Source organism: Sorex araneus, chromosome 1 (assembly GCF_027595985.1).
Source record: "Sorex araneus isolate mSorAra2 chromosome 1, mSorAra2.pri, whole genome shotgun sequence".
NCBI classification, from domain to species: Eukaryota; Metazoa; Chordata; class Mammalia; order Eulipotyphla; family Soricidae; genus Sorex; species Sorex araneus.
The window spans coordinates 7,576,411-7,603,969 of NC_073302.1; the positions used below are offsets into that span (position 1 = coordinate 7,576,411).

Here is a 27,559-nt window from a genome sequence, read left to right on the forward strand (position 1 = left end):
GTGCCTCAGCCTCTGTGCCATGTCTCTGGGCCTACAAAGAACATTCTAAGGTGTTCTGGTTTTTAAACAGTCTCCCGCTGAACTCCTCTTCTTCATATGACTCCCTGTTGCTCATTTGGCTTTTGGTACTCCGGTTCTGATGGCGGAACACTCAGGCCTCTCTAGTTCTAGTTTTGCTTCAGTGGCTTTGGATTTATCACTAAGATACCTACTTGGTGTTTACTGAATAGCTGGTCTTACGGAGGGAGCTGGGGATACAGCCGTGAATGAGACTGTTTACCATGGAACAGTCAAAATGACACTGAACAAAGTGATGTTGGCCAGTGTTGATGAATCCACAGTTCCATAGGTAATTATAATGGGGCCTTGATCTTGTATGTGAAATAAAGATAAAGGAGGCAAAGAAAGCTTTCCTGAGGAATTTTTTTGAACTGGGCACTAATACGGGCTGGAGTGATAGCACAGCGGGTAGGGCATTTGCCTTGCATGCGGCCGACCCGGGTTCGATTCCCAGCATCCCATATGGTCCCCTGAGCACCGCCAGGGGTAATTCCTGAGTGCAGAGCCAGGAGTAACCCCTGTGCATCACTGGGTGTGACAAAAAAAAGCAAAAACAAACAAACAAACAAATAAATAAATATGAACTGGGCACTAACAGAAGACAAAATGAGGAAAACAAACAGTTGTTTTATGGGGTGGGAGCCCCCAGAATCTTTTGACTGTAGATTGCCTTAAAGAAGTTTACCATTTATGGTATTTGATTTTTCTCTCCAGTACAATAGTTACAAATTATTCAAACAGATGTAACTCAAGACTTTTTGAGCTTGAAATGTACTTTGAAAGGTACATCTGAGGGGCATACTCATTATGAAGTAAATACTCATTAATAATAATATATATTTTTTTTGCTCTTTGGGTCACACTTGGCGATGCACAGGGGTTACTCCTGGCTCTGCACTAAGGAATCACCCCTGGCAGTGCTCAGGGGACCATATGGTATGCTGGGAATCGAACCCGGGTTGGCCATGTCCAAGGCAAACGCCCTACCCGCTGTGCTATTGCTCCAGTCCCTCATTTATGATAATATTTGGGGTTTACTTTCCAGTCTTGGTTGTTACTGTTTTGGGCATATTGAATACGCCACGGGGAGCTTGCCAGGCTCTGCCGTGTGGGCGGGATACAAGTCTTACAATGGAGACGTTACTGGTGCCTGCTCGAGCAAATCGATGAACAACGGGAGCACAGAGCCACTTCCCAATCTGAGGGGCATACTCATTAATGGAAGAATTGTTTCCAGTTGTGTGATAGGTGAAATTCTTCAGCATCTTTGAAAATTTTAAGTGAGATTACCTTGTTTGGGATTAAGTTCAAATTTTGTATATTTTATTTTGGAAAGTAATGTTAATTTGGACATTACAGATATTGAACAGTTGTAGTTTTCTTTCTTTTTTTTTTTTTTTGGTCACACCTGGCAGTGCGCCGGGGTTACTCCTGGCTCTGCACTCAGGAATTACTCCTGGCAGTGCTCAGGGAACCATAGGGGATGCTGGGAATCGAACCTGGGTCAGCCGCGTGCAAGGCAAATGCTCTACCTGCTGTGCTATCACTCCAGTCCCAACAGTTGTAGTTTTCTTATGTATTTTTATCCTAACATTGGCTCTCTCACATCAGTATCTGTGCTGTTATTTATTGGGTGCCAAGTGTTGTTTGTGTGCTAACTAAGCATTTTGACATTTCTCTCATTTAATCCTCTTATTACATAGTAAATGCTACTTTTTTCCACCCCCCTGCTTTGGGGCCACACTGAGCAATGCTCAGGACTTACCCCTGACTTTGCACTCAGAAATCACCCCTTGGCAGTGCTCGGGGAACCTGAGTTGGCCATGCAGGGCAAGTGCCCTACCTGCTGTACTATCTCCCCAGCCCCCGTTACTGCTTTTTTTAAAAAAAAAAATTATTTATTTATTTTTGCTTTTTTGGGTCACACCTGGCAATGCACAGGGATTCCTCCTGGCTCTGCACTCAGGAATTACTCCTGGCGGTGCTCAGGGGACCATATGGGATGCTGGGAATCAACCCGGGTCGGCCGCGCGCAAGGCAAATGCCCAACCCGCTGTGCTATCGGTCCAGCCCGTTTTTTTTTTTTTTTAATTAAGATGGCATATTAGAAGTTTATAGCACTCTATAGCAGCTAAATGTTAAAGAGCTAGAATTTAAATACAAATTTCTCTTCTGAGTTTGGATTTCTCTTCTATATGGTATTTGTGTTTGTTTGGTGTTTTGCTTCGGTTTTTGGGCCACACCTGGCAGAGCTTAAGGGTACTCCTGGCTCTACACTTAGAAATTATTCCTGGTTGTGTTTGGGGACCGTATGGGATGCATAAGGGATCGAATCCATGAAGGGCAAAATACCTTCCCTGCTGTACTGTCGCTCTGGCCCCACCTATATGGTATTTTCTTTTTCATATTGAAATCACTTTAGAGTAATTCACAAATCGTAACTATCTTACTGTTTTCTCTCTAGGTTTTTGTCAGGACGAGTTGGCAGAGCTTGACCCAGGCACCAGTAAGTTCTGAATGTTCTCATTATTCATGTGTAAGAAAAAATATGTGTGTACTTTCGTGTGTAACTTATCGTTTATAAATCTTGTTTCATTGGCTCTGAGATTATTTTTGTGTGGATGGGTCCACACCTGGCTATGCTCAGGACTTCCTCCTGACTCTGTGCTCAGGGATTAATCTTGGCGAGCTTAGGAACCATATGGGGTGCTAATCCTACCTGCTGTACTATTTCCTAGCCCCAACTCTGAGATTTATTTTGTTTTAATTTATAACTAGGGGGAAGGCCTTCCATCTTTTCTAGTTCTAATACTTTTTTGTTGAATTAATACTTTTATTAACTAACTAATATTTATTGTGGGAAATAATATATTCCACAATGCGTATAAAGTACTGGTGTGGAGGAATTGTCTTTTTAGATATCATAAAGTTCAGAATCAGTTTTGTAGGTGGTATAGAGTCGGTTTACTCCTCTATCTGAATACCTATCAATGAACACACTCTCTTCTTTGTTCTCTTTTTTATTTTTGGAGGGTGGTTGGAAAGGGTTGGGTTTGAAAAGCATGCACCTTATATGCTGTACTATCTCTCAGGCCCTCTTTGTTATTTTGTTTGTTTTGTTTTGGGACCACGCCTGGTGATGGTCAGGGTTTGCTCCTGACTCTGCACTCAGGAATCCACTCCTGGCAGTGCGCAGGGGACCAGATGGGACGCTGGGGACCTAACCTAGGTTGGCTGCATGCAAAGCAAACTCCTTATTTGTTGTACTATTTCTCTGGCTTCTTTGTCTTTTTTGTTTTTAATAATCTTCAGTCAGAGGAGGAAAAGGTATATTCTTGAGTCACTGTTCTTAGAAGCATATTTAAAATCTGGGTAGGACATTAAAATGACCTGTAATCTTTCAGAGATGACTGCACAAAAAACACCAGATAATTGATCGGTTTTCAGTGTATATGTCTTTGCTGCCATGGATTGAGCCCTGGGCCTCAGGCCTGTAAGTCATGCATTCTACCACTGAGCTACCCTCCTTCGCCTTATGCTAGATCATTGAGAACTCAATTAAACATTAAATGTTTAGACATAAAGAGTGTTCTCTGCTCCAGGCCCATAGTTAGGGATATACAAACAACTAAGTATAGTTCCTGCCCTCATATTAACAGTCTGTCAGAAACTGTTTCTGTGTCTGGGATTGTTTGAAAAAGGACTTCTTTTAACCTCAGCGTTGGCACATAGTTCTAAACTTACTATCCTATTTTGTGCTTCATAGCATTTAAAAGCTGTTCCCTACCTTTTAGGAGAGTCCATGATAGTCTCATAAAGGTTATTACGTAGTTTTGTTTTGTACCACCAAGTAATTATAACACACACTTCATTCTTTTATGTGGAATTCCTAACTAGACACATAGTGAGTTGTTATCTGTCAATTCTGTGCGAAAGAATAACTATTAAATGTTGTTGCTACTGGAAGCGGGGGTGGCACTCAGCAGTGTTTGGGGATGACTTCAGGTGCTGTGCTTGGAACCCACTCCCAGCAGGGTTGGGGGGGGGACCATGCATGTGCCCAGTACTGAATCTGGGGCTCCAGTATGAAGAGCATGTGTTCCAGCCCTTTGAGCCATCTTCCCAAGACCTTAAATCATAATTTTACACATTTGGATAGGATGGGAATCACCTAGAATCACTTTCCTTTTAGAAATTGTACTTACAGCGGCCAGAACGATAGTTGAGCGCCTAGGGAGCTTGTGTTGCATGCAGCCAGCCTGAGTTAGAGCCCCAGCATCTCATCTGTCCCCAGAGCATTGCCAGGAGAGTCCAGAGTCACTCCTGAGCATGCTGGGTGTGGCAAAGAAAAAAAAAACGGGAAAAGAAAAGTTTTTATAGGATGCGGGACACGGAAAGTATTGCCCAATTAAGCTAATTAAAAGTCTAACTTTCTGAAGTCAGTGTTTTATTCTGTTTTCAATTTGTATTTATTTTTGAGCCAGCCATCTCCTTGGTTCCTGTGCCTTGGTATTCTTGGGGGAAAAAACCCAAAACGCCAGTGCATAAATATGTATTGCTTTTGGTTTGGGTCATACCTGATCATGATCAGGGGCAACTCTTGTCAGGAATTACCCCTTGTGGAGTGTGGGGGACTGTATGGGATGCCAGGGATTGAACCCCGGGTTGGCTGCTTGCAAGCAAACTCCCTATCTGCTGTGCTATCTCCCTGGCTCCCATAAATATCTCCTGTTATAAGTTGGCAGAAACAAAAATTTGTTATCTTGGTCTGTGCCAGTGTTGGGGTTCAAACGAGCATGCTCGGCCTACCGAGTATCTAGGAAGTGTCAAGACTGAGAGGAGCCGGGTGCATTGTTGTATTGTGTTCAGTTGCTTATGGTCGGGGATACTGCAAACTCCATGATTCTAACTGGGCAGCACTGAATCTCCTGAGTTAATGCTCTTGAAGTATTAGATTGAGTACAATAGGGATTTTTCTGTGATGCATCTTTGGAACTTGGAGGCTGCAGTGTCTCTCCGGGTCCCCTACCTGCTGCCCTCCGGATAGTGGGGCCAGCCTGCACTTACCTCATTCCTGCTTAGTTTGGATCAGGAAATATCACTGGTGATTTCCCATTACGCTCGGCAGTGATTATAGATAGCAAGTTTTGGACAACAGGTATGATGGGTTGGAGCTGGATGAAGAAATGACTGTCTACTTCAAGTGAACTTTAAAATGGGAACCTTTTCAGCACGCATGGGCAGCTATGCTTGGCATATGAGCCGCTCTGCACACTCGCTGCCTTCCTATGATTCCTGGACTTCCTGGAGTCCAATGTTACGGGACAGGTTCAGGCTAAGTTCATTTCTACAAGAAGCATCTCTGTACCCTGCCCATTAGCATAAGTTAGGGACAAGAGCATCCAGAGGTCAAGAGAAGTTCAAAACAGCACAACCTTTCTGTGCTTCTGTTTCCAAATAACCCCTGTCTGCCCTGTTCCTCCGTTTTTTTTCCCTCGGCTGTGGTGTTTACCATGTAGTTGTAAAACTCAAGAGAACAAGGACTAACTTGATACAGGGGAAGTTAGAAAATAGAAGGCATTGTTGCTTAAAACAGGAGAAATAATTGATTTATGTTTGGGGGCCAATTAGGCTATAAAATAGGCACAGTAAAGGGACCTGTGACTTCAGGACAGTTACTTGCTCTGATTTCTGCCCACAGTTAAGGGGCTCCCCAATAAAGGCTGTCAGCTTTCTAGGCTAAATTATTAATTCCTTTCATGCCGCTCAGGAATTGTAAACAGCACATAATACAGGAAAACAATTGATACTGTTCAGTTATTGGCCAGATAGAAGGTCAAAGGGTAAATAGTTGGATTACCAGCAGCTGTTCTTCCTACCCAGTCAAACTTTTGTCCCTTGTTATCTATTTTAGAAAAGTCATTCTTGAGTTTTTGGCTCTATGTAGTTAAAACCTGTTTGTCTTACAAAAGAATCTTACAAATAATTGGAAAACAATTATTGACCAGAATTGAAAATATATTTATTTTAAATCAGTTTTGAAAGTTGAGTATGACTATTGTTTTGGTATGTGCTGACTGTGTTGTTTGGTGTTTAAAGAGTATTATCCGAAGGAAATAACCTTCTTGGACTTAGATTAGAAAATTTAGCTATTTTTACCAACACTGAAGGATCTTGATGTATACTTTTGTTTAAACTGATAGAATAATGCATATTCATTGTGGAAAGTACTGAACATGAGCTCTAAACACTCCTTGGGGCTAGAGCCATAGTATAGCAGTGCTTGCTTTGCATGCAAGTTATCTGAGTTTGCACTCCAGCACCTCGCATGACCCCCCGAATCCCTCTAGGAGTGATTCCTGAGTGCAGAGCCAGGAGTAAGACTTGAACACCACAGGATATGCTTCCCGCCCCCAGAGAGAAAAAAAGGAACACCCTAATTCACTATCTGAAAGCTTCCTTCCTTCCTTCCTTCCTTCCTTCCTTCCTTCCTTCCTTCCTTCCTTCCTTCCTTCCTTCCTTCCTTCCTTCCTTCCTTCCTTCCTTCCTTCCTTCTTCCCTCCCTCCCTCCCTCCCTCCCTCCCTCCCTTCCTCCCTCCCTCCCTTCCTTTTTTCCTTCCTTCCTTCCTATACCCAACGGTTCTCAGGGCTTACTCCTGGCTCACTCCGGGTAGGGCTCAGGGAACTGTATGGGGTGCTGGAAATCAAACCCAGGTCAGCCACATGCACGACAAGTGCCCTACCCACTGTGCTATTGCTCTGGCTCCAATAGCAAGTTCTTACTGAGAGCATGCTGGGGGAAAATTTGTGCTGTATGATTCAGACTTTTTTTTTTTTTTCTTTTTGGGTCACACCTGGCGATGCACAGGGGCTACTCCTGGCTCTGCACTCAGGAATCACTCCTGGCGGTGCTCAGGGAACCATATGGGATGCTGGGAATCGAACCCAGGTCGGCCGCGTGCAAGGCAAACGCCCTACCCGCTGTGCTATTGCTCCAGCCCCTGATTCAGACTTTTAAAAGTGTGTGTGTGTGTGTGTGTGTGTGTGTGTGTGTGCGCGCTCGTGCTCGCGCACGCACACGCACGCATGCACGCATGCATGCACGCATGCCATACTCAATGGTGCCTGAGGCTGCCCCTGTACTTTCGGATTGCTGCCAGCTGTGTTTGGGGGACCTTATTGGTGCTAGGGATTGAACCAGGTTCTGCCACATATAAGGCAAGGACCTTAACCCCTGTCTCTAGCCTCAGTAAATGAGTGTCCTCAGCAATCTGACAATTAAATTAATCCTTGCCCTCCCTTGCCTTCTGGGCGAAAGCTTACCAAGCAGTGAACCTTGAGTGATGTTAGAATGAACAGGCAAGATAAAAACATCTTCAGAATAGGGCAGGGTGACTTTGCTAGTTTGCTTTGGCCTTTGCATTTATCTGTCAAGAATTTTGGGATCCCATGAAGACATTCTCTATACCTTGTGTAGGATATTTTATATATCCTACAAATGAGAAATGTAGATCTCAGAATACCAATAGGTTCTGTCAAAAATCCCAATATTCTGAACCCGCCTGAATGGATTAATTCCTTGTTGTCAATTTAATGTCGCAGTTTGTTTCTGTTTCCGGGTGACAATGTGAGGTACTCGGGGCTCACTCCTGGCTGTGTCCAGGGGTCATTCTTGGTAGCTGGGGGGATCACACGCTGTGCCAGGGACTGGACCTGGTCTGCTGCATGCAAGCCAAGCACCTTGTTTACTATACTCTGACACAGTTCTTTTCTTTCCTTTTTCTTTTTTTTTCCTATTTGGGTCACACCTAGAGGTGCTCAGGGGTTAGTTACTCCTGGCTCTGTGCTCAGGAATTACTCCTGGTGGTGCTTGAGAGACCATATGGGATTGAACCTGGGCCAGCCGCATGTAAGGCAAGCTCCCTACCCGCTGTACTATTGCTCTGGCCCCTCTGGCACGGTTCTTGATCTTAGAAAATAACCCATCTGTCTATCTATCTAAGTGTAGTTTGCAGAGAAGTAGCTTAAGGCAGAATGGGGAGGGAAAGAAAATTAACATTTTGAAGGTATCTCTTATGTACTGGACATTCTTAAATATTCAGTAGTCATGAGAAGAGTTTTATCATAGAATTGTCTGATATGTATTTTTTTGTTTTGGGCCCACGTGGACTCAGTTGTGCTCAGGACTTACTCCTGGCTCTGTGCTCAGGGATAACTCCTGGTCATCTTAGAGTGTCACAGGCAGTACTAGGGGTCAAGTCTGGGGTGGCCCTGTGCACGACAAGCATCCAGGCTGCCGAACTGTTTCTCATACCTCAGTTTGAAGCTTGGCTTAAATACCTATTCATTGTTCCTTTCTTCTCTTCTTGTCCTCTTTCTTACTTTGTTGTTTGTGCCAAGTTACTGCGCACAGTTCTGTCCTCAGCTGACTCTGATTTAGATAGGATACATTACTTGACTTTTACTACACTATCATTCTAATCATCATCATCCTGATGACAGTAGCAGCTATTCTTCATTACACTCACGTAAGTGTAAGTGAATCTTTTCACTGGGCCCTCATCAAACCTGTTACAAAGATACCGCCCAAAGTATAGTGAAGAAATGTCTGAGATTCCAGGGCTGCTCGGGTTTTTTATATATTCACTTATTTGACCATACTCAGTGGTGGGGGCATATTCTTAGCCACATGCAAGGCAAGTGCCCTAACCCCTCTACTGTCTCTCAGGCTCAGGACTGAGATCTTAATTATTCTATCTTATTTCTGCCTCTCATAGCTCTTAGTGTTAAGGAAAGAGTTTAGGCAATCTAATAATTTGTAACATAATTATATATTATAGACAGTATATCACATAGCAATACTCTCAGAGTCACTTGAGCTTCTTTGTGTATAGCATAATAATTTTGCATACAAAATAGAGCAATTTACTGTGGACTAAGCTCTCAGAGCTTTCTTCCTGGCTTAGGTTCAGGATTATTCCACTATTTATCAGAAGGTTCTTTACTGAAACAAATGAAGATAAGTTTTCCTTTGTTTTCCCCTTTATGTCACCTTTCTTCCACAGCGTTCTGTTTGTGATTTAGGTATTTCACATTCTTAGCAGTTGCCAGCCTGCTCGCAAAGCTTTAGCTTCACCTACTAGATCTCTGCTGGATCTCGCGTCTTGAATGTGGCCTTTGCTGGGGAGTACTCTTCTGATAAGGATTCTTTTGAACAGGGTGGGGGTGGGATGAAACCCAGAGCTTAGGTTGAGCTCTCATCCCCTTGACCTCTGCCCCTGTGTCAGAGTTTATGGTGACTTGGTTGGGACTCCCTACGGAGCCTAGAGTTTAGGACTTGTTTACAATTGATGAAAAGATAGTTGCATTCAAAGGAGGCTGTTGGGTCCTTGGATAGTCATGGATCTTTGCCATTATCTCTGATAGGTGCAGAGAATGCTTGAACATCTGGGTCTGGAGATTTGTAATGGATGACTAAGAAGGAATGAGAGGAAATTCTGAAGCTAGATAGACTGCTGAAATGGTTCTTTCCATGGGAGTGGTATTACAGCAGCAGTTTGAGAGCCGAGAGAAATTCAGAGAAACCTGTGACTGTACCCTGTTAATGAGCATGCATTTTCAGGTTTGTCACAGGCCCGTGTGGCTGCCTTCATCCTTTTGTTTCCTGAACATTTTCTTTAGGCATCTGAGTTTGCAGCTCCCACATTGGAGAAGGATCCTTGTGAATGTGGGAAAATGTGAATTCCAGAGAGTTTTAAGAAGTGACAGATATGCAAAATAAATATTCACAGATAGCTCCTTTTAGCGGTTACAGTGCTGGAAACAGCTTAAATATTATTTTAAAAAATTAGTGGAGGATACTTGATGAGTGTAAAGCTACTGAGCTCTGCTCGTCCACAGCCCAGCTCTAGTGTTTTTTTAGGGGACTGGTTAAATGGATACTCATGGTTTATTTATTTATCTAATTAATTTTTTTTTTTTACTTTGGGCCACACCCAGAGGTGGTCAGGTCTTACTTACTCCTGGCTCCCTGCTCAGGGATCAGTCCTGAGAGGGCGATCATAGGGGCGCTGGGGGTGGGCCTGGGTAGCCTGTGTACCAGGCGGGCACCCTGCCCTCTGCACTGTTGGAGCACTAAGTGTGCGTCGCTGTAAGGGAATACTGCAGAATGGTAAGAGGATGGGTTTCTAGTGTAGAAGAAGGTACTGAAACGTTTGTTACATCTCTGGGCAAATAGTGCCGTAGGGTTAAAAAAGAAGGTTTCATTATTTTTGTATCTAAGATAAACATTCTGGTTTATATATTTAAAAAATTTAAATCTAGTTTTGGGTAAGATACATATATATATATTTTTGCTTTCTGGGTCACACCCAGGAATGCACAGGGGTTACTCCTGGCTCTGCACTCAGGAATTACTTCTGGTGTTGCTCAGGGGACCATATGGGATGCTGGGAATCGAACCCAAGTTGGTCGCGTGCAAGGCAGCCGCTACCCACTGTGCTATCGCTCCAGCCCCTATATTTCTCAACATGCTTCTTAGATTAAGAAAACATTTCAAGGCTTTTTTTTTGTTTGTTTGTTTTAATTTGTAGTAGTACTTAGAGTCCAGCAGAAACCTCCCTGTCAGTTAAATAACCGAGTTGCAGGGCACTCCTTACTGTTACAGATGGACAATGACACTACCCAGTCACTATTGCTGTGGCAACTGTGCCAGGAGCTAACAGGAAAATTGTGCATAAATCACTAGAGCTGCGGCAGTCATGTCTGAAGAGGATGTTTTTCCTGCAAGTCTAGTATGTTCGAGGGCACCACCAACCCAGACCAGAGTCATATTGAAACAATACATATCAGGAGAGCTAGAGGGATATAGTATAAAGATTACGGTTCTTGCTTTGCATGCGACCAACCCCAGTTTGATCCCTGGTATCGCCTGGTCCTCGAGTACCTCAGCACAGCTTTAAGTAAATCCTTAGCACTGCTGCCTGGGTGGTGTTCAGGACTTACTCCTAGCTGTGTGCTTCCCCCCCTACCCTTACCAAAAAACCTCAGTTCTGGATTCGGTTCCTGATACTACATGGTACTGTCAGGAATGTCCCTCACTCTCATAAATAAACAAATCTGACTCAGTTCAGCTGCCAAGTTCCCAAGACGGTTCTGCCAATTTATTTGATCTACCCAGACTCTGGCTTCCCACTTGGATCACAGACTTGACTTGAAGAATTCTCTTATCTTGAAATTGCTCCCAGGAAGAGGAATCGGTGTCCTCCAGACATAGGGCTGCTTTTTCGGGCTTCACCTTGAGCTCAGCCTTCACTCACTTATCACACTGTTGGAATCGGCCTCCTTTTAAGTGTTGGAGACTGCTGAGAGCCATAGTAGCTTCTTATTGGAGTTGTGCGGTTCCAGGGTTCCGTTGTGAAAGGCACCCTAACAGAAGAGAATGTGACGCTGTGAGTTTGCATATTCACTTATTTCCCCTTCCTTTTGTTGTGTGACTGTAGTAGCTGAAGCTCAGTTTCTTCATCCATATTCACTGCTAAGAGTTGTTTTAAAAAGCTAGTGAGGGGGCACTCAGAGCGATAGAACAGCAGGTAGGACGTTTGTCTTGCATGCTGTCGACCCTCGTTCAATCCTTGGCATCCCTTACAGTCCTGCTGGAGAAATTCCTGCGTGCCAGGAGTAACCCTGGAGCATTGCCAGGTGAGAACCAAAAAGAAAAAAAAAAAGACAGGTGAGGGGCCTGGAGCCATAGTTCAACGGGTAGTAGGGCATTTGTCTTGCACCTGGCTAACTCGAGTTTGGTCCCTGGCATCCCATATGGTTCCCAGTGTACTGCAAGGAGTAATTTTGACTGCAGAACCAGGAGTAATCCCCAAGAAGCATCACTCTGTGTGACCCAAAAAGCAAATATCCAGCACCCATGGTGTTCAAGCACCAAGCCAGGAGTAGCCTCTGAGCACTGAACCAATGGGGTGTGTGAGAGAAAAGTGGGACACACAGAGTGACTTTAATAGCGCTTACCTCCTTAGTCATTCCTTTGCTGAAATACATGACAAAGGGTTTCTGGCTTATTAATATTTAGTAATCCCTGTCTTGTATGCTAGTTTTAAAACAGTATTCTATTAACTCTGTGAGGTTAACTCTTGTTCTGCCCTATTTTACTGATTAGAAAACGACTGATTAGAGCTTGACCAAGGTCACACAGCTGGCAGAGTGGAAAACTTTGTGGTTCCTCAGGGTCAGCATCCTTTTTATTTATTTTGGTTTTGGGGGCCACAGTTGGTAATGCTCAGGGGTTACTCCTGGCTCTGCACTCAGGAATCACTCCTGGGGGTGCACAAGGGACCCTATTGGGATGTTGAGATCACACCCAGTTAGTTGGCCATGTACAAGTCAAGCTTCCGTCCCGCTGCAGCATTGCTCTAGTCCCCAAATGTCCTCTTTTAAAGCTGACCCATGTTCGAGTCCCAGCATCCCATAAGGTCCCCTGAGCACCACCAGGAGTAACCCCTGTGCATCGCTGGGTGTGACCCAAAAAGAAAAAAAAAAAGATAAAACCAGTGTTATGATGAGACCCAAAAACAACCCTCCCTCCCACCCCATCCCGTCCTCCCCCCTCGAAACCCAGTGTTAGATTTACATGTAGTTTACGCAGACCTGAAGTGTGAGAGTAAAGCAGTTTTCACAAATCCGTACTTCCTTGTGATCTGTATGCCATCAAGGTGTGGTTCATTGCCATTTCTTCAGGAAATTCCCATAGGCTTTTTATTTTGATGATCCTGTAATTCTACACCAAGAATTAAGAACTTTTCATTTCTGTCATCATACATAGATGGCAGTTGTTCCTATTCTGAAATGCCATAAAAATGGAATCATATTTGTTTTCTTTTGTGCCTCATATCTCAAGCATAATGAAACTTGTCTATGGTCTTGAAGTTCTTTCTGTTGCTGTATTCTGTGGACTGTCATCACAGTTTTAACAGTTTATCTTTTATTTTTTGTTTTTTGGGCCATCCCTGGTAGTGGCTCAGAACTAAATTCTGCGTTGTTTTGGGTCAAACTCTGAGACACTCAGGGCTTACTCCTGGCTTGGTGCTCAGGGGTCAGTCACTCCTGGCAGGGCTCTGGGGCTGTGCTGGGGATGGAGCCTGGGTCATATGCATACTGGGCAACTTTACTTCCTTTAGTATTTCTCTGGCCCATTTTTAATTTTTGACTGCTTGAAGTAAGCATATATAGATATCAAACAAGTGTTTTACGGATATGTTTTTATTTCTTTTAGACATATACCTAGGGGCTATTGATTTATGTGATGTGTATTAAACTTTTCTATAAAGTGTTATTTCCAAATATATTTAGAGTTCAGTGGTGTTTAAGTTGTAGTTTTTGTCATCTTTGTGAGCATTTGGCATTACCATTTAAAACAAAAGGTTTAGTTTTGGGGGGTAGGCCATATCTGGTGATGCTTAGGGGTTACTTCTGGCTCTGCACTCAGGAAACACTCTTGGCGGTGTTCAGGACACCATAAGGGATGCCGGGAGTTGGACCCGGCTTGGCCATTTGAAAGCAAGTGCCTTACCAGCAGTATTACCTCTCCAACCCACCACTGAAAAATTTTGTTTATTTGGTTGTTGGCCCATCCTCTGCCGTGCTCAGGGATCACTCTGGAAAACTCTGAGATATGGGATGTCAGGGATCAAACCTGGGTCAGCCTTGTTGCTGTGCTCTCTCTCTCCCTGGCCCCATAACTTTATTTTTTATTTTATTTATTTTTTATTTCTTTTACTTTTTTTTTTGTGTTTTGGGTCACACCCGGCGATGCACAGGGGTTCCTTCTGGCTCATGCACTCAGGAATTACTCCTGGTGGTGCTCGGGGACCATATGGGATGCTGGGAATCGAACCCGGGTCGGCCGCGTGTAAGGCAAATGCCCTACATGCTGTGCTATCACTCCAGCCCCCCTCCCCTTAACTTTATTTTTAATGTTTATATAGTTTTTGCCTTTTGGGGTCACACCCAGCGATGCTCAGGCGTTACTCCTGGCTCTGCACTCAGTAATTACATCTGGCAGTGCTCAGGGAACCATATAGGATGCCAGGGACTAAACTCGGATCAACTGCTTGCAAGGCAAATACCCTAGCCACTATACTATTGCTCTCTCCCTATCTAGCCCCATAATTTTTAAAATTGTAAAGTTCAGACCTGGGGAGTTAGCTCAGAGGGCTATAGTGCATGCTTTGCATGGTCCCCTGAGCACAAGAGTGACACATGGTGTAGCCTGTAAACTCTGCTGTGATGTTGCTCTCCAAAACGGAATGTAAAATTTATATATTCACATAATTTCCCTGATATCTACTTATGTTAACCATTTTTTTCGTGCACTTAAATTGGCTATTCATGTATCATCTTTTAGAAGTATTCAGTTCCAGGGATGTGATTTCAGTTTGGAGCTTTTGAGCAAGGCCCTGTGTTTGATCCTTAGCATTGCATTGTCTGAATCCTTGCTGGCTCCTGCTATTCCTGTATAGGTATATCTGTCACTGCCACGGGGAGCTGGTCAGTCAGATACTCTCGGTGGCTTGCCAGGCTCTCCTAAAGGAAGGGATGGAGGAATCGAACCCGGGTCAGCTGCATGCAAGGCAAATGCCCTACCCGCTATATTATTGCTCCAGTATAGGTATATATATATTCCTGTATATGTGCCCAGCCCCAAAGAAAGCCTACATTCTGTTTGCTTTTGAGCCCAAACTCAGCTCAGGGTTACTCCTGGCCCTGCTTAGGGGTCTCTCCTGGTGGTGCTCAGGAGGTTGCATGGGGTATTGGGGATCAAACCCAGCCTCGCTGCTTGGAAAGCAAGCGTCCTACCTGACACCTCTAAGTCTGTATTCTTACCCTGTGCCATAACTGCCTCTAAAATAATTAGCTTATTTTTTTCTTTTCTATTGTTGATTTGCAGTACTGTCAGTAATAGAGTTTCAGGTATACAATTTCCCAGCAAAACTTAGAACCAGAGTCACAGAGACGTTGAATGTTTCAAGGTCTCCATCCACCACGCCTCTAGCAAACTCACTCTGTAGGCTCTTTCTCTCTCTCTTTTTTTTTTTTTTTGCTTTTTGGGTCACACCCAGCAATGTACAGGGCTTACTCCTGGCTCTGCACTCAGGAATCACTCCTGGCAGTGCTCAGGGGACCATATGGGATGCTGGGAATCGAACCCAGGTTGGCCGAGTGCAAGGCAAACGCCCTACCCGCTGTGCTATTGCTCCAGCCCCTGTAGGCTCTTTCTCTTCTGTGAGTGCTATCCCTGGCCATTTGTTAGTCCCTTGCTGTTGAACCCATTCTTTTGGGCCCATTCCTTTTTTTTTTTCCCCTTTTGGGTCACACCGTGCGATGCACAGGGGTTACTCCTGGCTCTGCATTCAGGAATTACTTCTGGAGGTGCTCAGGGGACCATATGAGATGCTGGGAATCGAACCCAGGTCGGCCATGTGTAAGGCAAACGCCCTACCTGCTGTGCTATTGCTCCAGCCCCTGGGCCTATTCCTTTGATTATGTTTATGTAAAACTTAGTTTCTGGTGTACTCACAAACTAGCTGGTTTCCTGGCGGTTAGGAGTTTTCCTATTTCAAATTTGATGTTTCCATCTAGTGGTCTCTTCCGGAAGCACAGGGAGAGCCTATAAAGAGTTGTTATTCCCGTATAGTCCAAAAGGTGGCAACAGACCCTCGTTGAAGAGCCAGTTGTGTGTGAGTGAAACGAAAGAAGAAAACTGGAGTTTATAGTTAAACATCTTGTATCACTTGTCATCCCATTGATCAATTTGCTGGAGTGGGTGCCAGTAACGTCTCCATTCATCCCTGTCGTCTCCATTCATCCCTGTCGTGTGCAAGTGTAGCCCAATGGTATCTGCTTGCTCCAGGAAAAGGAAGAGCCTCAAACCATTCAGGGTTTTGACGAAGAAGTCTGACCATTTCTTAGGTGGGCGGCCATGCAGTCTTTTGATGTCCTGTGGAATCCACTTGGTAACAGCTCTAGTCCAGCGGTCATCTCTAAATCACATTACATGTCTAGCCCATCTGATTTTTGACGCCTTGGCAAACGAGACAGCATTGCTGATTCTTGATCATCGATGGAGGTTGGAACTCCAAATTCCTTCTCTCCATTGAGTGAAATGTGATATTCCCAGCATAGCTCTTTTGATTCCTCTTTGGGATACCCGAATAGTGTTCTCGTCCTGTTTTTGTAGGGCCCAGGTCTCTGAGGCATGTTAGTGCAGGAGAACAGTGGAGTTGAGAAGATGTACCCGGAGCCGGGGGTTCTTCGTCTTCTTAACCATTTCTTTTTTTTGGGGGGGGGGTTCACACCCGGCGATGCACAGGGGTTACTCCTGGCTCTTCACTCAGGAATTACTCCTGACGATGCTCAGGGGACCATATGGGATGCTGGGATTCGAACCTGGGTTGGCCACATGCAAGGCAAACGCCCTACCCACTGTGCTATCACTCCAGCCCCTGACCATTTCTTTAATGCTCTTGAAGGTGTTCCACGCTGCTCTCTTCCTCCTGCGCAGTTCTGGCGCCAAGTTGTTCTTCATGTTGAATTCTCGACCCAGGTACACATAGCTGCTGCATTCGGAGATGTTTGTTTCGTTGAGAGCAAATGGAACATCAGGGACTAGTTCGTTTTTTGTGAACATTGTCTTGGTGAGATTCAGCTGCAGTCCGACCTTTCCACACTTGAGGTTGAAGTCGGCCAGCATTTGTGCCGCTTGGCTAATGTTTGGTGTTATTAGAATGATGTCATCAGCAAAGCCAAGGTGGTGTAGTTGCCGACCATCTTATCTTCACTCCCATTTCTTCCCATTCTCGAGGGTGGCACTGAAGAGTTCATTTCATAGTTAAACATAACAAAAACATTTTTCCCCTTTAAAGTAACAGTACTATGTTTTAAAATATAAGAGAAGGAATGAAACTTTAGCTCATTCTGAGAGTGTGTATTAGCGTCTAAATACAATGGTGTGGGGGATGGCTTAGCATGCAGGAATCTGGGATTCCTTCTGTGGCATCACCTGCTCCCCCAAACACTTCATTAGGAGTGGCCCTTGAATACCAGTGGATGAGGCTCCCAAACAAAAAGCAAAGTACAGAAGATGAAAAAAATAAATCGGGGAAATGAGGTTTTCCTGAACAATTAAGGTGAAGATGACGTGAGATTGTAAGAAGCGCGGGTAGTATTAACAGGGCTGTGGGAGTGAAAAGAGAAGGGTGATTGCTAGCGCTTCCTGCAATCCTAGGGGAAAGGCTGGGAGGACTCCTGGACTGCAAGCAGCGTGGCCTGCCTGGCAGCCTGGAGCAGCCTTGCTTGATGATGGCAGCGACACTCACGTTTTTTTTGCCCTAGCTCGCGTACTTTGAGCACGTGGTCTACTAAGCTGCCAATTGGTGCCTTCAGGTGAAAATGTGTGTTGGCTTCTGTGGCAGTGGGGCCGGGGTGTGGCACTCAGCTGGCCATTCAGGATCATATGCTCTCTCCATCCTGGGATCGTGGCCTCGTTTGCCTGCAGCATTGCAGCAGAGAAGCCCGTGCTGATGAACGCCGTTGTCTTTCTGGCGTTGCCATATTTTGGCACAATGCCAAGGTTGAGGTGGTTCCTCCAGTCCATTCTTCGATGTCTGCAGTGATTCATCTCTTAAAAAATATGGTCAGTGGTACTAAAGTCGATAGCTTCAAACATCTTAAAGTTAAGGACGCTGTGCAGAATGGTTTGGTGGCCATAGAAGGGTGGGTTTGAGTCACTGAGATTCTTGAGGAATCTCATTGTTCATAATGTTTGAAGACCAATCTTTATTTATTTTTTTTTTGCTTTTTGGGTCACACCCAGCGATGCTCAGGGGTTACTCCTGGCTTTGCACTCAGGAATTACTTCTGGCAGTGCTTGGGGGACCATATGGGATGCCGGGGATCGAACCTGAGTCGGCTGCGTGCAAGGCAAACGCCCTACCCGCTGTGCTATTGCTCCGGCCCAGAAGACCAATCTTTAAAAGTAATTTGCTTTATTATTTGAGTGTTCTCGGATCATGTGTGATTAGACTCATATTTGAATAAAATAAGACTGTCAAAAATTTCATTGACAATTCTATTATAGTTTATGTGCAACTGAATATTCCACGTAGGATGATAAATGTGCTGTAGGAATTGAGGCATTGTTAATATTGATTCCTTGCACCACCCCCCTACCCTATGACTCCCCCAGCAGTGCTCAGGGCTTACTCCTAGCTCTGCACTCAGGGACCACTCCTGGCAGGGCTTGGGGAACCATATGAGGGTGGGGGATTGAACCTGGGTGAGATGTGTACAAGGCAAGCACCCTCCCTGCTATATATCCTCACTCTGGACCATCATTGTTTATATCAGAAGCATGACATACACTTGTCAAAGTCTGAGTACTGGGAACTTAAAAAATAAGGATACAGTTTGTATAATTCCTACTACAGATAGCATATATTTCACTGTATCACTGTATCACTGTCGTCCAGTTGCCCATCGATTTGCTTGAGTGGGCACCAGTAACATCTCCATTCATTTCCGTTGCGTTCAGGGTCAGGGCAATGAGGCCCATTATTGTTAGTTTTTAGTATATTGAATATGCCACGGGTAGCTCTGCCGTGTGAGATTCTGCATCGCTCTCTTCCGGGAGCATTGTTTCATAGTCTCTGGATCTTGGCCATTGAGAAGATTATATGGTGCCGGGGCAGTTTGTGTGTGTGACTGCCAGGCTACTGGAAAACTGGGGATTTGGGTGGAGGAGGAAAGTGAGGATGCCATGATAAAAGATTTAAAAGTGGTAGTAGAGGCTGGAGTGATAGTAAAGTGGGTAGGGCTCTTGTCTTGCACGCAGTTGACCCTGGTTTGATCTCCGGCATCTCATATGGTCCCCTGAACTTGCCAGGAGTCACAAGCATGCTGGATGTGGCCCATAAACAAAAATAAAATAAAATAAAAAAATAAAAGCAATAATAGCAACATTTGGAAGCTGCTGCTAATTTCCTCAGTGGTGATTGTGGATTTCTTCTGAGACTAGCAGCTGGTCTTACGTTTGTATTTGCAGGGGGATCTTTGCAGAGTTGCCACTTACTTTGTGGCAGCTTTGCTCCCCGTGTATGTGTGTGAGCGCCATGTGGCACGGGAAATCAGAGCTGGAATCCTGAATGCAAAGCCTGTATTCAGCCCCTGGCACTATTTCTCTGATGCCATTTTTAGTTTTTTATTATATCTTCTGTTTGTTTTCGGCCACACCCAACTGTGTTCAGGGCTTACGCCTGGCTTTGTGCTCAAGATTCACTCCTGGCGGTAGTAGGGGAAGCACATGTGCTACCAGGGATTGTTACCTGCATGCAGAGCAATCTCCTGTTTCCTATCTTTATTTTAAAATCTTACTTTCTTGATTGAAAAGTATGGGACAGGGGGCCGGAGCGATAGCACAGCGGGTAGGGCATTTGCCTTGCACGCGGCCGACCCGGGTTCGATCCCCGGCATCCCATATGGTCCCCCAAGCACTGCCAGGAGTAATTCCTGAGTGCGAAACCAGGAGTAACCCCTGAGCATCGCTGGGTGTGACCCAAAAAGAAAAAAAAAAGTATGGGACGGTTCATGAATTTGTCATCCTTGTGCCAGGGGACATATTAATCTTCTCTGTATTGTTCCTGTTTTAGTATTTGTACTGCCAAAGTACATGTACTGTTTTTGGCTTCATTTTTGGGCCATACCTGACAGAACTCTGTGCTTCTGGCTCTGTGCTCAGGGATCAATCCTGGTGGGCTGGGGGACCATAGTGGGGATGCCAGGGATTGAATCTGGGGGCGGCCACATGCAAGGCAAATACCCTACCCAGTGAAGTATTGTTCTACCCCCTCCTCATCTTTACTTTCTTTTTTTTTTTTTTTTTTTTTTTTTTTTTGCTTTTTGGGTCACACCCGGCAATGCACAGGGTTCATTCCTGGCTCATGCACTCAGGAATTACCCCTGGCGGTGCTCAGGGGACCATATGGGATGCTGGGATTCGAACCTAGGTCAGCCGCGTGCAAGGCAAACGCCCTACCCGCTGTGCTATCACTCCAGCCCCTCATCTTTACTTTCTTAAACAGCAAATTTATTAAGTCAAGCTTTTTTGAGGGGGAGGGCACAGTGATAGTATAGTGGGTAGGGCATTTGCTCAGAGTTTTACTCCTGGCTCTGTGCTCTGGCATCACAAGATTCAGGGGACCATATGTCTCCAGGCCCAAACAGTTAACAAGCTTCTGTACTAGAATGTACTTATAAATAGAAATGAACTGAATGTCAGTCAGAGGGTGAATGCTTGTTGGATTAGTTTTTCAGGAACCCTCATTGATTTTTATTTTACTTTTTCCCATACCCGGTGATGCTCAGGGCTCACTCCTTGTTGGGCTTTGGGGACCATATGGGGTGCTCGGAATTAAACCCGGGTTGACTGTGTTCAACACCCTACCTGCTGAACTACCTCTATAGCCCCTGCCTTCTTTAAGTTTCTAATTTGAAGATCTCAGAAGGGTAGAAAGTACAGCTCAAAGGGGTGAATGCATGCTGGAAGTCCAACTTCAATCCTTGGCACTACATTAAAGTTCCCTGTATACCACTGAGAAAAAAAGTTGAAAAGAGAGAACCATAACCCTGAAAGATTTGGAAGATGAAAAGTTAGATATTCCAAGGCTAACTAGAATGAGACTCAAAAACAGTCGATATTTAGAACTAGGAAAGGAAAAGATGGTTCTGTGACTGAAAGTAAAATATTTGTATGTATGGAGGTCATTGTGTATGTACCAGATGTTTATAATCACTGTCACTTCACTGTCATCCAGTTACTCATTGATTTGCTCGAGGGGGCACCAGTAACGTCTCTTTGAGAGACTTATTGTTACTGTTTTTGGCATATCCAATACACACAGGTAGCTTGCCAGGCTCTGCCGTGTGGGCTCCATACTCTAGGTAGCTTGCAGGGCTCTCCGAGAGGGGCAGAGGAATCGAACACAGGTCGGCTGCGTGAAAGGCGAATGCCCAACCGCTGTGCTATTGCTCCGGCCCTATGTTTATAATAATGGCTCTGATACTGCCGGTAGTAGTAGTATTTGTTACGTGATCAGTTCTGGTGACAGAATTATGTGCTATGTCAGTCTACCACCAGATGATTCTTTTTAATATTGTTTTGTCTTATGTTGAATGGAATAGATCTATGTAATTGAGAAGGAAATAAAGTTCTTTAATTCTTTAAAGTGTTTGGACTTCTGTGATTTATTTGATATACATATATTAAGCATTTTAGGTATCCAGGATTGTGCCAACATGATTAAGATCCAGTAAAGCCAAGGATTAAACATTATTTTCATCAATACTATCTTTCGAGATTTCCTTCCTTCCTTCCTTCCTTCCTTCCTTCCTTCCTTCCTTCCTTCCTTCCTTCCTTCCTTCCTTCCTTCCTTCCTTCCTTCCTTCCTCACCCCCCTTTCTTTTTTTTGCTTTTTGCGTCACACCCAGCAATGCTCAGGGGTTACTCCTGGCTCTGTTTTACTCCTGGCAGTGCTTGGGGGACCATACGGGATGCCGGGGATTGAACGTGGGTTGGCCACGTGCAAGGCAAATTCCCTCCCCATTGTACTTATCGCTCTGGCCCCTCTTTCCCTCTCTCTTTTTTTTTTTTTTAATATACTGGGCCACATCAGCGGTGCACAGGGTTTACTTTTGGTGGACTTGGGAGACCATGCAGGGTGCCAGGGATTGAACTTAGGTCAGCTGCATGCAAGGCAAACGTACTATCTGCTGTACTATCTGTTGTTCTGGCCCCTCACATTTTGTTTCTGTCCTTATCATTCTTTGTGAGAATTTTTGTTACATAAAGACTTAAAATGCCATAATTATTTGTTTTTAATAATCATGATAATCTTTATCTTTAAATATATTCTTCACCAAAAATATATTGCTTTTACCTCACTTAAATGTTTAATAGGCATGATTTTTGTTTCGGGGCCATACTGATCATGCTCAGGGCCTACTCCCAGCTTGGTGCTGGGAAATTGCTCCTTAAGATTTTTTTCAAACAAGGAATCAAATCCAGAATTTCTGCATGCAGTGCTTGTGCCCAGACCTTTGAACCACCTCTGCAGTTCCATAAGTGTGGTTTCTGAGCACTTGTGTTTCAACCTCTTAATGTTCTCTTCTTTTTTGAAATAGTTGGGTAAAAATACTACTAAGGAGCTTCCAGGAAAAGGGACCCAGTGGTCGAGCAGTGCACGTGTGAGGCCCTAAATTCAATCCCTGGCACTGCATTGTCCCCCTGAGTTTTCTTGGTGTAGCCCTGGTGGGCCCTGGGCACTGTGTAATATAACTCAGGTGAAAAGAAGCTGCGGGGCCAGAGAGAGAGAGAGTATAGTGGGTAGGTACTTCCCTTATATGTGACCGAGATCATTTGTTCCCCTTGAGCCCTGCCAGGACTGAACCGTGAGCACAGAGTCCTGAACACAGAAGCCTGTGACTCTAGACCCTCCCACCCAAGAGAGAGAGAGGGAGGAGGGGGAGCTGTCAGAGACACATCTCACTAACTCTAGGAACAAGCTGGGGAGAAATAGGTGCTAATTGAGTTGGTATGACTCCCCATGGGTTAGCGTGACAATATTTCTACTGGGTAGGAATTACCGTTTATTTAGCTTCTTGGTGTAGTTGGTGCTATTCACATCATATAGATTAGTATTGTGATATTTTTACCCTCTGCTCAAAATATACAAGTTTGATCAAGATAATAGAGCTGCCTTTGGTGGGGCTTTGCCGTGTGTCAGATGCTGTGCTGAGCACTTTGTTCTCAGTTCCCAGAATCCCCACCACAGCTGCATGAAGTAGGTGGTATTTCCCAGATGAGCAGCTCAGACTAAACGGCTCCCAGCCCATGGCCTCCTTCTGCCCTGTTCATCACAGCTGAAGGAAGCTTACTGGCTTAAGGAATATGACCTAGTCTTAGGGGTTTATAAAAGTGGTTGGCATAGAATGCAAAACCTGGGTTGAATACCGGGAATCGTATGGTGGATACAAAGCTAGTCTGACTTGTGTGGGAAGGATGCCTGGGATACATGGAGACCTGGAGTTGGGAGTGCGACAAGGAGTTAGGAGTTCCTGTCAGCTAGTTTAAAAGGGGGCATTGGTGGAGAGTGTAGTTTTTCTTTGGGCCCAAGGATGTTGTTGCCTTTGTGTGGATTTCATGAAAAAACAGGATTTTTTTTTCTTTTTGGGTCACACCTGGCGATGCACAGGGTTTACTTCTGGCTCATGCACTCAGGAATTACTCCTGGCGGTGCTCAGGGGACCATATGGGATGCTGGGATTTGAACCTGGGTCGGCCGCGTGCAAGGCAATAGCACCCGTTGTGCTATCACTCCAGCCCCCAGGATTTCTTTTTTGTGTGTGCAGGGAGAGGTTTGGGCCATATCCAGTGGTGCCCGAGGCCTGTTGCTGGCTCTGTGCTCAGGGATCACTCCTGGCCTGGCAGTGCCTAGGGGACCGTATGAAGTGTCCGTAATAAAGAAATGCACTTGCTCTTTTCTGCCTTGTCTTGTCTTTCCACCACACATGCTCAACACAGGCTCACTAAAATATTTGTGTTCAAATTAATTTAAACTTAGTTGATTTTGCTGTCCTTCTTAACGGACGGAATTTTGCCCTCAATGGAACGAACATCTCCGAATGCAGCAGTTATATGTACCTAGGTCGAGATCTCAGCATGCTAAACGACCTGGCACCTGAGGAAGAGAGCAGTGTGGAACGCCTTCAAGAACATTGAAGAAGTGGTTAAGAGGGCAAAGAACCTCCGGCTCCGGGCACATGCTTTTGACTCCACTGTTCTTCCTGCACTAAACATACGCCTCAGAGACCTGGGCCCTACGCAAACAGGGCCTAGCACTATTACCGACTGGATTCCACGGGACGTCAGAAGACCGAGTGTCTGCCTACCGGTCATACTTCTTCGTCAAAACCCTGAACAAATGGTTTGAGGCTTTTCATGTTCCTGGAGAGAGCAGATGCCATTGGGCTACACCAGCATGTGACAGGGACAAATGGAGACATTACTGGCGCCCACTTGAGCAAATCAAAGATCAACGAAGATCAACGAGATGACAAGTGATACAAATGGTAATTTTGCTGTGCCAGGGATCAAATCTAGGACCTTCCACATGCAAAGCTCTACCTTATGCATGTTCTACTACTGAAAGTCATTCCTGGCCCAGTGTTCAAGTTTTAAATGTTAGGAAAAGAAAGTAAGCTGAGATTGGGTCAGTATCCATTTGTCCTAGCAGGGAGTACCGTCCATTGACTGTTTGGCTGAAGCTGCAGGTACATTCTGAGGAGAATATGAATAAACAGATGGACACATTGGCTTCAGTTCAAAAACAGAAAAGATGGAGGTTGTGGAAACTCTCCATTGAGTGTAGTATTTGGAGGACTGAGTACACAAGTTATGTATTAACTTTGGGTGTGGGAGAAACAATGGCAAAAGCAGTGTGAATCCAGGCATCAGATGGTGCTTGAAGTTAGGCGAGTCGAAGAGATGTTGTCCAGTCAGCAGTAGCTAGTTGGCCATGTAAGCATTAAGATGGGTCTTCGGTTGATAATCACCAGATGGACTCGAGAAATGATTGGGCTAAGAAGCATGTGAGCCATGATAGATATCCAGACATACTCAGGGGCTTGATTGCAGTTGCCACGGCCAAATAATTACACTTGGTATACTTACTTGCAGAGAATCTAGTTGGATACTTACCTGGTAATAAGGTCTGACGTTGTCCATGTACCTAGCCTCGTAGGATCTGAGACTGATCCAGATCTCTCTCTCTCTCTCTCTCTCTCTCTCTCTCTCTCTCTCTCTCTCTCTCTCTCTCTCTCTCTCTCTCTCTCTCTCTCTCTCACACACACACACACACAAACACACACACTGGAGTATTATGACTCCATAAATTAGGACTTTTAGCAATGTCAGTTGACATTCAAGTTTTTATAGTGTTGCTTTCTGGAATTAAATATAATTCTGGTATTCCACAGTGACTTTTTTCTTCTGCTTTCCCAAAGAAGTTTTTCCTTCTAAGTGTATTTTGGGATCGAGTTGTATTTGAGTAGTTTAGATATTCGAACAATCCTGTCAGGTTTCAGAAAAATGAGTTTGATTTTAGACTGTTTGATTTCACCAAGATTAGGACTTTTGTCCTAATGTCCAGTGTCAGATGGACTTTTGTCCAACATCAGACCTTATGTAAATTCATTCCTGGGTAAAAATACTCATTTCTTTTTCACACTCGGTGTTCCTTAGAGGTTAGTCCTAGCTTGGCACTCAGGAATTACTCCTGGCAATGCGTGAGGGACCATATGGGTTGCTGGGACTTGAACCTGGAGTGACCGGGTGCAAGGCAAAACGCCCTATCTGCTGTGCTGTTGCTCCGGGCCCAAAATTCTCATTTCTGATATAAATAAGAAGGTCAGTAAACTTTGCTCCAAAAAAGCAAATGTGAATATGGACAAACTTTCAAAAGCAGATACAGACTTAGAGATTCATGGAAGTCACTAAATTTTTACTCTCATTTTGACTAAATTTTGACTAAGTCACAGATTTAGTCAAGGAAAGTTTTATTATTTTGCTTGTTTTGTTTTGGTTTTGGGCCACACCTACACATCCAGCGACACAAGACTTCCTCTTGCCTCTGTGCTCAGAGGCCGCTCCTGGTAGTGCTTGAGGGGACTACACGGGGTGCTGGGATCAAACCTGGGTTAGCCACGTGCAAGACAAGCGTCCTGCCCACTGTACTGTCACTCTGACCCAGGAAAGTTAGTTTAAAAAACAGCAATATGGGGCTGGAGTGATAGCACAGCGGGTAGGGCGTTTGCCTTGCACACGGCCAACCCGGGTTCGATTCCCAGCATCCCATACCCCTGAGCATGGCCAGGGGTAATTCCTGAGTGCAGAGCCAGGAGTGACCCCTGAGCACCGCTGGGTGTGACCCAAAAAGCAAAAAAAAAAAAAAAAAAAAAAACCAAAAAGACAGCAACACTACTAGTGGGGCAGAAGCCAGAGTTTACAGATCCCAATAGTGCGTTGTTGAAATTCAACACCAACAGATTAGAAGGCATGCAAAGAGGAGGTCAGAGCAACAGTACAGAGGGTAGGCGCCTGGCATCCCCTGTGGTCCCCCAGCCCATCCAGGATTGTACCTGAGCATAGAGCCGTGACTAGGTCCTGAGCACCTCTGGGTATGACCCCAAAACAAAAAAGACCTGCAAAGAAACAAAACATGACCCAAACTCAGAGGGGAAAAGGATCAGTCCAAGCTACCTTAAGTGCTTCCAAATGTTAGGTATGACATGCAACTATTAGAGGTATTTGAAAAAGATAAGATCCAGATTTCCAGAGACATTTTCACGTTTAACCAAAAAAAAAGTTGGTGGTGGATTGGCCTTAAAATACTAAAGGAGGGAAAAAGTACAAGAAAAGTGGACTAGAAATGCAACTCAGTGCTAGAGCACTTGCGCTAACTATGCAATTGTGAGGTCCTATAACCAGTCCCTAACCCCCATCCCCCTCTCCACACACAAAGATACTTAAAGATACTCTTTGTTTTTGTATGTTTGGACCACACCTGGCTGTGCTCCTGGCTCTACACTCAGGGATTACTTCTGGTGGCCTCGGGGAACTGTTTGGGTGCCAGGGATGAAACTGAGCTGTGTACCAGGCAGATGCCCACCCACTATACTATCTCTCCAGCCCCTCTGGAGTATGCTTAACTCCTCATTCTGTTCTGTTTGGTCAGTTCCTTGGAAGATGGAACTGAGGGAAAGATGGTCCCAGTATTTTAAGTTTGAGAAAAGTGTATCCTGGTGAAGGGACGGGTGTTGGAATATTGTATGACTGAAACCTAATCATGAGCAACTTTCTAGCTGTGTATCTCACAGAGATTTAATTTTGAAAAAAAGTGTATAGAGGGGCTGAAGTAATAGTACAGTGGGTGGGGTGTTTGCCTTGCAGGTAGCTGAACCTAGTTAATTCCCCGGCATCCCCAGGGCACCACCAGGAGTTATTCCTGACCCCTGAGAGAGATCTTTCTTTTCCTTTTCTCCCAATTTATCTGCTTGGTGAGCATTTTCAAAGTCTTACTTTCATGATCTCCGTTTATCTGTTTAGGGCTTGGGGGCCACACGTGGTGGTGCTCAGGGCTTATTCTGCTCTGAGCTCAGGGATCACTCCTCGAAGTGCTCAGGGGACCATATTGGTCGCCTGAGGTCAGACCTTGGTCAGTTGCATGCAAGCCAAACTCCCTACGTGCTCCTGCACTATTGTCCCGGCCCAGCATTTCATATTTTTTGAAATGATTTGTTTACATATAGCCCCAATCTGCTTAAAACACTCTGAAAATCATAATTGTCATCCTTCCTGCATTTAAACATTTTAATTGTGTTC

The 27,559-nt window shown here is 44.7% G+C and overlaps 1 protein-coding gene, 1 non-coding gene and 1 pseudogene across 3 annotated transcripts in view; 1 reads left to right on the top strand and 2 right to left on the bottom strand.

The window, feature by feature from the left end:
* The window catches only part of NR6A1 (nuclear receptor subfamily 6 group A member 1), a 204,748-nt gene that overhangs the window by 30,788 nt on the left and 146,401 nt on the right, over nt 1-27,559 (top strand). For both annotated transcript variants that reach the window (XM_055122465.1, XM_055122470.1), the window contains exon 2: nt 2,525-2,566. In XM_055122465.1, coding sequence (XP_054978440.1) covers nt 2,525-2,566 — 42 coding nt within the window. The remainder of the gene's footprint in view (nt 1-2,524; nt 2,567-27,559) is intronic.
* On the bottom strand, nt 10,645-10,909 carry LOC129400916 (small Cajal body-specific RNA 13). Its single transcript, XR_008627969.1, has one exon. It is a non-coding gene; the product is annotated as a small Cajal body-specific RNA 13 (non-coding RNA).
* LOC129401385 (U6 spliceosomal RNA) lies at nt 19,693-19,792 on the bottom strand (annotated as a pseudogene).